Here is an 11,065-nt window from a genome sequence, read left to right on the forward strand (position 1 = left end):
ATTAAAACAAAACAAAACAAAAAACCCGCCAGAAACGGCCGAGTATAGACCCCCTGTAGGCAGTGCCCCCAGCCTTCCCTGCAGGGGCCCGGCCTGCTCCACAGGGCCCGGGGAGGTGGCACCCAGGTGGCTCACAGGAGCCCAGGCCTCAGCAACCTGAAAGAGTAGGCCACGGAGGATGGAGCCCCCACCCCCAGGGACCCCAAGTTCCCACCTCCTGCGTTTCCAGCCACGGATCTCCAGCCTCACGCCCCCACCCAGCTCCTTGCTGGCACGGGGCCTCTGGGCTTTGCACATGCTGTTCCCTCTGCTGGAGTGCCCCGCCGCTTGGCGACTTGACTCTGGTCCCAATACCTCAGAAGTTTGCAGTGGCACGGCCACTGCCACGTGGGTCTCTTCCACTGGACTTGGGGGCCCTGTTTGGATCCCTGACCACCGATTTCTGCGGCCCCAGCTGCCGGCCGAGCCTATAGCACACACACATACTCCGGAAACGCTTGTGGAATTAATTCAGTGGACGGTCCCGGGCAGAGAGGAGCCCCAGCCGAAGCACCTAGCAGCGGCCTTGGTACCGGGCACTCAGCCCAGATGACCCAGAGACGCAGCCGCTGGAGAACCATCCTCCCTCACGGAAGCCCCACAGCTGTGCGACAGGGCAGCCCGCCCGAAAGCCAGCAAGCACCCCGTCACGGGACGTGTGCAAATTGAGGCTGGAAGCAGGTACGGGCCTACGGGCTGCTTCGGCTCCGGGTGTGTGGAGGGGCGTGGACGGTACCCCCGGGAGACAGGCCCCGCAGCGAGAGGGGCCCGGCGTGGGGCTGGGGTTCCAACTCCTCATGTTGGGGCAGGAGGTGTGGAGCAGGCCCAGCCACTTCTGATGCCAACGGCCCTCCCACCCCTCACGGCTCGTTCCACGGCGGGGCCTCCTTCCCTCCTAGCAGGGGCGCCGGGGTTAAGGAGCCCAGAGTTCATGCAGCACAGACACATGGGGGCTCCTAAGCCTGGCCGGCCGTCACCCACTCTGCCCCTGCCCCGTCCTGCATAGACCAGTGCCTCCTGCCCCAGGTGACAGGAGCAGGTTGTCACCAGGGAAAGCCTGCCATCTGAGACACGGCAGGGGGCCCTCTGGCAGCCTCTGAAGGCCCTGGGGTTTGAGGCGTTTGCTGTGCGGACCTTCGAGAGCCGTCCGCGGGGTCTCCACAGACCTCCTACCCCATGGGTCCTGTCGAGGGAGGCTCAGAGCTCCCCTCAGAGCTCGGGCCCAGCTCCCAAAGCCCCACAAGCCCCAGTTCCGAAGGGGAGACCGAGGCAGGAAGCAGAGGCCGGTGGGAGGGACACAGTGGCCACCACGGCGTGTTCTCTCCAGCAGGCAAGGGACGGAGACGCCTTAAGTACAAGGTCTGGACGGCGGCCCCCCAGACGGCCCCTGGTGTCCTGGCTCCCTGCCACAGACGCGACCCCACATTCCGCGCACGCCTGTCACTTTAAGCTGCCTGGCTGTCCCCCGTGAACCGCTCGGTCCACATTCTCTGGGTGGAGGGGCGAGGTCCCGGCACGCCCTCCCCCTGCCCGACAGCCTATAAGGCACAAGGTGGGGAGCTGGGGCCTCGCCGCCCGCCGTCCTCATGGCCCTGCTGCTCGCGGGGCTCTGGGGGCTGCTCCGAGCCCACACCCGCACCCCCTCCCCAGCCCCTCGCTGGCCCCCTGGGCCACGCCCACTGCCGCTCATCGGAAACCTGCACTTGCTGCGCGTGTCACAGCAGGACCGGTCACTGATGGAGGTAGGTCAGGGCTCCGGCCGCCTGGGCAGCCCAGCCCCACCTCAGGGGAAGCTGAGCCCGTCTTCCAGGCCCCCGGTGGGGTAGGAGGTCCGTGTCCCAGCCTGGATAGGCCCAAGTGCCCACCCTGCCTTGGGGAAGAGAGAAGGACACCCCCCCCCGCCCCCGCGGGGAAGCAGATGGGCCATGCAGGGAGCAGGGGGCCAGGAGTGTCAGGCCAGGAGGGCTCCTCGGAGGAGGCAGCATTTGATGAGTGCCTACAGGAGAGCCAGGTTTGGGGGCAGCCAGAGTGGGGGTGGGGAGGAGGCGGGTGCCCCTGGGAGCAGCACCAGGAAGCAGAGGTCTGGTGACGGAGGGACCTGGACTAGCGCACGAGTGTGCCCTCAGGTGGGGTGCCCGCGGGTGTGGCTGTTCCCACCCTGGGCCGGAGGCTGGACGGTCCTCGCCCCAGGTCGCCGGCCGGCTGCCCTGCCCTGCAGCCAGGAGACGGATGGCCCGGCGCCCGCCCGACCAGGGCTATCCAGCCACTCCTGGGCCGCTTACGGCTCCCACGACCACCCTCCCTGCTTCCCCAGAAATGCAGCTACTTCCAGAAACCTCCTAGTGGCTGCCTGGCGGCCCCCCAGGCCCTGGATGTGGGAGGAGAAGAGGGGGCTGCGGGCCTGGCCCCTCGGGGGCACCTCTCCAGGAAGCACCCTGGGCCCCCGAGTCGCAGGCTGTGCCCAGCGCTGGGCCCGTAGGCCACACTCCGGCATGCGGGGAGCAGAGCGGGTGTGGACAGGAAGGGCGGGCCTCTCTGTCCCTCAGTGTGTGTGACTGGCCGCAACTCACTTGTTGCCTCTGGGCCTCAGTTTCCCCATCTGTAAAGGCACAGAAGGGCAGTGGCCCCAGCCGGCGGCCTTGGAGGCCAGCCTTAGCCACGTATTGTCGTTCTGTGCCCCGGGGGTCAGCGTGGGGGAAACTGAGCGGTCGAGGCCACCCGGGCACTGCTCCCATCCATCTGGGTTTCAGTGCTAGGGGTGCCTGGGCAGGGGCGGGGCCTCTGGGGGTCAAGCTCGGGAGGCCGCCCCGCAGACAGCCCCTCCTACCAATGGCAGCCCCCTCCCCTGCCTTCCCGGAATGGATGGGGTGGGGCCGTGGGCCAGCACACCTCCTGCTTTTTGGCTCCTGGACCTTTATTCCACCTGCTCTCCACCGGCCCAGTTCCCACAGACCCCGCCTAGGCCACCCCTGGCTCTGAGTCCCCCTGAGCCCGCCCCGCACAGGTGCAGCCTTGGGCGGGGGGGGGGGGGGCGCTGGCTGATTCCTGCCCGTCCCCACCAGCTTTCGGAACGGTACGGGCCGGTGTTCACTGTGCACTTGGGGCTCCAGAAGACGGTGGTGCTGGCCGGCTACGAGGCCGTGAGGGAGGCCCTGGTGGGCACCGGGTCAAAGCTGGCCGACCGACCCCCCGTCGCCGTCTTCCAGCTCATCCAGGGCGGTGGGGGTAGGTGTGCCGTGTGGGGTGCAGAGGGGGCGGAGGCCGGCGGAGCACGGGAGTCCCCGGACCCCGGGGCGGGGGTCTGCGTCTCTGAGCTGTGGGAGACAGTGTGCCCAGCGTGGCTCCCGGGGAGGGACACGGTGTCCACGGGGCAGGAGACCAGCATGCACCGAGAGGGGACGAGGCTCGCCAAGGCCAGCTCTTGGCAGAAGGGGCTCGGGCACGGGGGTGAGGCCCCCGACGTCGGGTCTGCCCCATCTGCTCCCTGCCTGCATCACTCAGCGGCGACTTGCCCGGCCCGCAGGAATCTTCTTCTCATCGGGGGCACGCTGGAGGGCCGCCCGCCAGTTCACTGTGCGCACCCTCCATGACCTGGGCGTGGGGAGGGGACCCATGGTCGACAAGATCCTGCAGGAGCTGAGGTGCCTCATGGGGCAGCTGGACAGCTACGGAGGTGAGTGGGGGCCGGGCACCCCCCGGTGGGGGGTCCCTCACCCCCTGAGGCCCGTGTCCCTCCCACTCCAGGCCGGCCCTTCCCCCTGGCCCTGCTCGGCTGGGCCCCCTCCAACATCACCTTCACACTCCTCTTCGGCCGGCGCTTCGACTACCAGGATCCCGTGTTCGTGTCCCTGCTGAGGCTTATCGATGACGTCATGGTCCTCTTGGGGACCCCCAGCCTGCAGGTGAGAGGCGGCTGCTCCCGGCCTCGGCTGGGGGTCAGGGAGCTGAGCATTTCTTCCCTGGACGTGGGGCTCGATATCCCCGTCCCCCAGCCCTTCCGGCCAGGGACGATCCACCCAGTATCGGTCCTCCACAGCGCCACAGAAGTCACGCGAACTGGCCCTCTGGTTTTCCGACTCCCAGGGGCGTGGGCATTGCACTCTTTTCCAAAACGTGAAACGTTCACCGTCGCGGCAATTTCAGCGCTAGGCGCTAAGCGCACGCATCTAGGTGTGGGGCACAGATTTAGAGGGATGCCACAGCGCCGGGTCTCTTCCTCCCAATCTCTCATGGACCCGCGGCCACGGGCGCGAGGCAGGGGCTGAGCACAGTCTCCAGTCCTCCCGCTTCCTTCCTAGGAGCCCCTGCCGTCCGCTGGGCGGGAGGATCTGGCCTCCTCGCGGAAGCCCCGGGAGGACGGAGACCGGGGGGGGGGGGGGCGGGAGTGGAATGTTCCGGGCCTCCCCACCCCGTGTGCCGGCTCCTCACTGGGCAATTCGATCCAGGGATCGCTCACGTCCTGGGGGTGCACAGTGATGCGGGCGCAGCCAGGAGAGCCGTGGACAGCTGCCGAGGCCCCACATGGTGCGGGACACGCGCTGGATGGTCAGACACTCCGTGGCCTCCCTCCCACAGTGGCTCGGCTGGAGCTCTGAAGTTTGCAAATTCTCTGTCCCGATGACTGGCAGCACAGGCGACCCTCTCCCCCTTCTCTGTCCTACGGCTTTGGTGGCCGGAGGGCGGGGCGTGATTACAGCCGCCCCGCGTCCGGGAAGCCACCCGTCAAGGCGCGTCACCTGCCGTCCGGTCCCGGGACAGAGGGTTTTGTGGGAGCCCAGGCTGCGGTCCCAGCAGCAGTGCGAGCCGGCGCCCTCTTGTGGCCACGGGCAGTCCCCCACCCCGCAGGTCCGCCTGGAGTCCCTGGGCAGCACCTGGGAACCCGCACAGGTGCACACACCTGCTGGGGGGCGCGGGGCCCGCGGTGGGGACCGCATCCTGATCCCCGCTTCCCCGGCGGTCTCGCTCTCTGCCTTCAGCTGTTCAACATCTACCCCCGGCTCGGGGCTCTCCTTCAGCTGCACCGGCCTGTCCTTCGGAAGATAGAGGAGGTGCGAGCCATCCTGAGGACCCTCCTGGAGACGCGGCGGCCCCCCGCGCCCGGGGCAGGCCCCGTGCAGAGCTACATGGACGCCCTGATCCGGCAGGGCCAGGTGTGGGCGGGACGCACCCTCCCGCCTCAGAGGCCTGCGGGCATTTGGGGGCCCCACCCCAGGAGGAGCGGGGCTGGCCCTGAGCCACCTCCCCCTTCTCCTAGCTGGGGGCCGCTCTCGGCCTCGGTCTCCCCATCTGTGAAACGGGGCATTTGCAGTGCCTGCCTCAGGGGTGGCAGCAAAGATGTGCCGAGCCCAGAACGTAGCAGGTGCCCTGCTAACCTGGCTCCTTCCTTCCACTCCTTTCTTGAGCCTGGAGCTGGCGGGGGGGGGGGGGGGGGGGGCGGGGGGGGGTGGGTCCGTGGCGCCCAGCCACCGGCCGAGTCCTCTCCAACCCACTCTGCAGGGGAAAGACCCCCACGGCCTGTTTGCCGAGGCCGACATGGTGGCCTGTGTTCTCGACATGGTCATGGCCGGCACAGAGACCACCTCCGCCATGCTGCAGTGGGCCGCCCTCCTGATGAGCACGCACCCGAGTGTGCAAGGTGAGCCCCCAGCCTCCCTTTCCAGCACGCGTCGGTGGGCGGGGGCCCCCAGGGCCCGGGGTGGCCGGGGCTCGCGGGGACGCGGGCGCCCACCTTCTCGCCCGCAGGCCGGGTGCAGGAGGAGTTGGACCGGGTGCTGGGGCCCGGGCGCCCCCCCCCCCCGGCTGGAGGACCAGCGGTCACTGCCCTACACCAGCGCCGTGCTGCACGAGGTCCAGCGCTCCATTACTCTCCTGCCCCACGTGCCGCGGTGCATGGCGGCTGACACCCAGCTGGGCGGCTACCTGCTCCCCAAGGTGGGCCCCCCTCCTGGCCCCCGACACGACGGGCAGGGCTCCCCTCCCCCTTTCTGCGCTCGTGGGGCTGGGCCCAGCCGGGTCTCGCGGGGCACGCCCCCGGGGGGAGGGGGCGCCGGGCCCAGCCCACCTGCCGCCCCACCCACAGGGCACACCCGTGATCCCTCTGCTGAGCTCGGTGCTCCTGGACAAGACGCAGTGGGAGACCCCTCGCCAGTTCAAGCCGGGTCACTTCCCGGACGCCGACGGGCGCTTTGTGAAGCGGGCAGCCTTCCTGCCTTTCTCTGCAGGTACCCCCGGCTCGCGGGCAGGGGCGGCACGGGGTCCCTCACCCCCAAGGAGCCTGCTCCCCAGGGACCTCGGAAGCTCAGGCCCCCGAGCCTCCCACTGCCCACGGCCTCCAGCACCCCATCCCTTCCCCTCGGCGCTGGCCCGCACCTTGCTCTCGGGTCCCCACCTCTCCAGGGGACCGGCCAGCCCCCCTGGCACAGCCCTGCAAAGGGCAGGCTGGTAGCCCTGTGCCTCGGTTTCCCTCGCAGGCCGCCGCGTCTGCGTGGGGGAGAGCCTGGCCAGGTCGGAGCTGTTTCTGCTGTTCGCCGGCCTCCTCCACAGGTACCGCCTGCTGCCCCCACCGGGCCTCAGCCCTGGCGCCCTGGACACCACGCCCGCCCCGGCCCTCACCATGCGGCCGCCAGCACAGGCCCTCCGCGCGGTGCCCAGACACGGGGGCTCTGCCCAAGCAGACCCGGGGAGGGTCTGAGTCACTCTCCCAGGTCCCGGCTCGGGGTGCGTTGTGGATGATGGAGGCCGGACAAACGGGTGGAGAGCCCTCACTGTGCCCCTTGCCGGGCTCTTTGCCGTGGCCCCCGGAACCCCACACCTGGGCCCCATCGTGCTCTTTCGGGGGCCCAGCCCCCTGCCAAGCTCCCTTGCCCCGAGGCATCTCTACCACTCCTCCTCCTGTCTCCCCGGGGCAGCCGGGCTCCCTCCCCACGCTCCGCCCCCAGACCCCTTGGGCGGCAGCGCTGCCTCGTTCTGCACTCAGGTCCCCCCCAAACCTCAGGGTGCCTCCCGTTCCCCAGTGGAGAAGTGCCCCCTTCCCACACCCCACGCCTCCCGGGCTCCCGATGCCTCCTCTCCCCACCCACCTACCCTTCACGCTGCCCCCATCAGGTTCCCCTCGGGGCCACTTCCTCTTGGGGTGCGGGGAGGCGGCAGGTGGCAGGGTGACAGCCACCTAGAGGCCGGCCTCAGACCCGCGTTCCCAGCTTGCTCTGTGCTGGGTCTCCCGCAGACCCCACCTTGTTCTTGGGGCTCCTGGGGGGCCGTATCCAGGAGGCGCTCTGCCCTTGGAGCCAGGACCCTGAGCCCTGGGACATGGGCCAATCGAGGGTCAGCTGCTACCAGAGGCTTGGGTGGGAAGGGGAGCAGGGAGGACGCGGGCCCCCCCCCCCCCCCCCGAGCCAGTCAGCCTTATACCCGAAGCCCAGCTCCCCGCCCAAGATGTATGGTAACTCCTAGGGCAGCGATCTGTTGCTGACCGGGGACACCAGGTCAGGGGGGCCGAGTGGGGGGCTCTCCAGCCTGTGTCCATGGGACACACTTTCCACGCACCCAAAATTCAGTGATCTGCGGTCGCGTACGTATCTGGCAACCCACCGGTGGCCCGGTAGCCTGGCGGGATGGTGTTTGGACTCCAGCCACCCTGGCCGCCCTCCCCCGTCCCCAGCCCTGGGTGGGGGGTGCAGGGGGCTGGCAGAGGTCAGGCAGCCTCTCCCTCAGGGAGAGGGGACAGGGCCGTGGCCGTGGCCACGCGTGCTTCTGGATGTGCCGTTCACATGGTGGGCCCCTGTGGGGGAAGGGGTATGGACTGGGTATCTTTTATTTCTGGAAAGACCTGGGTGCTGGGGGGGGCGGCGAGGATTTTCTCTGTCGCCGGACTGCTTCTGTCTCAAACGTCTGACACCTGGGTGGAGGGGTCGGGGCCGCTTCAGTCTAGCGGGGTCACGTGCGACAAGGAGCGTGGATCTCATCCGAGTTCATCCCGGCCGATCAACTGACAGCATCCTTCAGAGCGAGGCAGAACATTCCGGAATGGCTGTGGAAACCCTTTCAAGAAGCTCTTGGCTGAAGAGACTGTGCTGCTTGGGACGGGCGTGGTGGGAGGGGTTGGGCAGCCCGAAAAGGGAAAAGGTGAGCATTAGAAGCGAAGGCAGCGGTTACGGGGGTCTCCTTTCTTTGTGGTGAACGTAGGGCTGCCTGGACCCCGTTTCCAGGAGCCACGCCCCCCGTAGGAGCTGGGCCCGCGGCACCTGCGGGGCGGTCCCGCGTCAGCCGGGAGGCCGGACGCACACACTGAACCGCTATTTCCTAACTCACAGGGACAGGCGTCAAAAAGAACCACTGTCCAAGGTGACTTAACTTTTCTCCTCAGAATCCAATAGGGTCGTTGCTGCTTTGGGGTAATTGCTTTGATTTGAGAAGAATAAATGTGAGAAGCCTTTGTGCTGGGCTTGGAAGGTGTAGATCCCGGAGGAAAACGCTTCACAAACACGGTGCTCGCCCCGTGGCTGCATCAGGGCTGGCGGCTCTGGTGGGAACGGGTCCCTGTGGGGGACCCCGGGAGCTCTGGCGGGACGTTAGGCAGGAGATCCCCACGGTGACCCCAGGCGCCCGCGGCTCGGCTCCTCAGGCCTGTGGGCTGGTGCAGATCTGAGGTGGGCCGGGCGGAGGGCTGGCGTGAGAGGGATCCTCGGCCACCCCGGTCCAGGGCGCGGAAGGCTCTGGCACCCCCCTCACCCCTGCAGGGGACTTCCGGGCCCCCTATTCTCAGGCTCCCCTCACCCCTGCGGAGAACTGGCGGGGGCCCAGGAGAGCCGGGGCCGTCTGGGGAATATCTGTCCCCCCCCCCCCGCTTTATGGGGTGGACACAGAATAAACGTATTATACACCGAAGGTGCACAACATGCCAATTGTGACGTCTGGCCCACGAGGAAAGCACCCGTCACCGCTGCCCCCGAGCACCCCCACTGGGCCCAGCCCCTGCACGAGTGATCTGGAGACCCAGGTGTGCCGCTGCCCTCCCCTCTGCAAACAAGGGGGACTCACCCGCCCACCCGCTCCAGAGAGCTGCTCAGTCTGGCCCTGACCCGGTGTAGACACTCGTTCCATGATGGGGGCTCCACCGCGGTGTTGATGGGACGCACCCCCCCCCCACCTCTGCCCCATCATCTGCTGGTTGCTCCCGTTTGCTTTGCATTTTTCTTGTGGTAAAAACACACATAACGGAAATCACCATCTCGACCGCTTCTAAGTGAGCAGCTCAGGGGCACCGAGCACATTCACGCTGCTGTGCGGCCGCCCCACCGTCTGGCTCCAGAACGTCCCATCTCCCCACACTGAGACTCTGTCCTCATTACACACAGACCCCTACCTGCTCCGCCAGCCCCGGCCCCACCGTCTCCTCCGTGTCCCTGAGTCTGACGACCTGGGGCCTCGTGGGAGCGGGTCCCGGTGCGTGTCCTCCCGTGTCCGTGAGTGTGACGACCCCGGGGCCTCGTGGGAGCGGGTCCCGGTGCGTGTCCTCCCGTGTCCGTGAGTGTGACGACCCCGGGGCCTCGTGGGAGCGGGTCCCGGTGCGTGTCCTCCCGTGTCCGTGAGTCTGACGACCCCAGGACCTCGTGGGAGTGGGTCCCGGTGCGTGTCCTCCCGTGTCCGTGAGTGTGACGACCCCGGGGCCTCGTGGGAGTGGGTCCCGGTGCGTGTCCTCCCGTGTCCGTGAGTGTGACGACCCCGGGGCCTCGTGGGAGTGGGTCCCAGTGCGTGTCCTCCCGTGTCCCTGAGTCTGACGACCCCGGGGCCTCGTGGGAGTGGGTCCCGGTGCGTGTCCTCCCGTGTCCCTGAGTCTGACGACCCGGGACCTCGTGGGAGTGGGTCCCGGTGCGTGTCCTCCCGTGTCTGTGAGTGTGACGACCCCGGGGCCTCGTGGGAGTGGGTCCCGGTGCGTGTCCTCCCGTGTCCCTGAGTCTGACGACCCCGGGGCCTTGTGGGAGTGGGTCCCAGTGCGTGTCCTCCCGTGTCCGTGAGTGTGACGACCCCGGGGCCTCGTGGGAGTGTGTCCCAGTGCGTGTCCTCCCGTGTCCGTGCGTCTGACGACCCCGGGGCCTCATGGGAGTGGGTCCCGGTGCGCATCCTCCCGTGTCCGCGAGTCTGACGACCCGAGACCTCGAGTGAGTGGGTCCCAGTGCGTGTCCTCCCGTGTCCCTGAGTCTGACGACCCCGGGGCCTCGTGGGAGCGGGTCCCGGTGCGTGTCCTCCCGTGTCCGTGAGTGTGACGACTCTGGGGCCTCGTGGGAGTGGGTCCCGGTGCGTGTCCTCCCGTGTCCGTGAGTGTGACGACCCCGGGGCCTCGTGGGAGCGGGTCCCGGTGCGTGTCCTCCCGTGTCCCTGAGTGTGACGACCCCGGGGCCTCGTGGGAGCGGGTCCCGGTGCGTGTCCTCCCGTGTCCGTGAGTGTGACGACCCCGGGGCCTCGTGGGAGCGGGTCCCGGTGCGTGTCCTCCCGTGTCCGTGAGTGTGACGACCCCGGGGCCTCGTGGGAGCGGGTCCCGGTGCGTGTCCTCCCGTGTCCGTGAGTCTGACGACCCTGGGACCTCGTGGGAGTGCGTCCCAGTGCGTGTCCTCCTGTGTCTGGCTTGTGTCACTCACCGTGGTGTCTGCAGGGTCCGCCCATGTTGGAGCAGGTGCCACAACTTCCTTCCTTTTTAAGGCCGAATAGTGTTTCGTGGGTGGATGGAGCGTGTTGTGTTGTCCGTTCATCCATGGTGGACACTTCCAAGTTTGGGGTCCCGTTTCTTGCCGGCTGCATCTCCAAAGAGCTCAGCCTCCAGCCTGCATGGGCTTCGGGAGGAGCCTCTGCAGACGTCCATCAAGGGTCCCAGACGTTGCGGGTGAGGGGGGGGCAGCTGGGCCCCTGAACGTGGGCTCCCATGGCCACAGCGCCCCTCCTCTTGGTTGTGAGGGAAGGAGCCCCTGGGGGCCGGCGGGTGGCTCTTGGTCCCGTCACACCACTGGCCCCCAAACCAGAAGCAAGCTCC

General features: G+C 68.3%; 1 protein-coding gene across 1 annotated transcript; it reads left to right on the forward strand.

The window, feature by feature from the left end:
- Positions 1-1,625: 1,625 nt before the first annotated feature.
- On the forward strand, positions 1,626-6,730 carry LOC124519344 (cytochrome P450 2W1). Its single transcript, XM_047089529.1, is given in 10 exon segments — positions 1,626-1,781; positions 3,102-3,264; positions 3,563-3,712; positions 3,784-3,941; positions 5,016-5,189; positions 5,536-5,674; positions 5,782-5,837; positions 5,839-5,970; positions 6,119-6,260; positions 6,510-6,730. Coding segments are annotated over 10 exon segments (1,491 nt in total).
- The last annotated feature ends 4,335 nt before the right edge of the window (positions 6,731-11,065 follow it).

The sequence above is a fragment of the Lynx rufus genome, unplaced genomic scaffold, assembly GCF_022079265.1.
Source record: "Lynx rufus isolate CCGP_SWC_20201006 ecotype Redwood Valley unplaced genomic scaffold, mLynRuf1.p SCAF_27, whole genome shotgun sequence".
Lineage (NCBI taxonomy): Eukaryota > Metazoa > Chordata > Mammalia > Carnivora > Felidae > Lynx > Lynx rufus.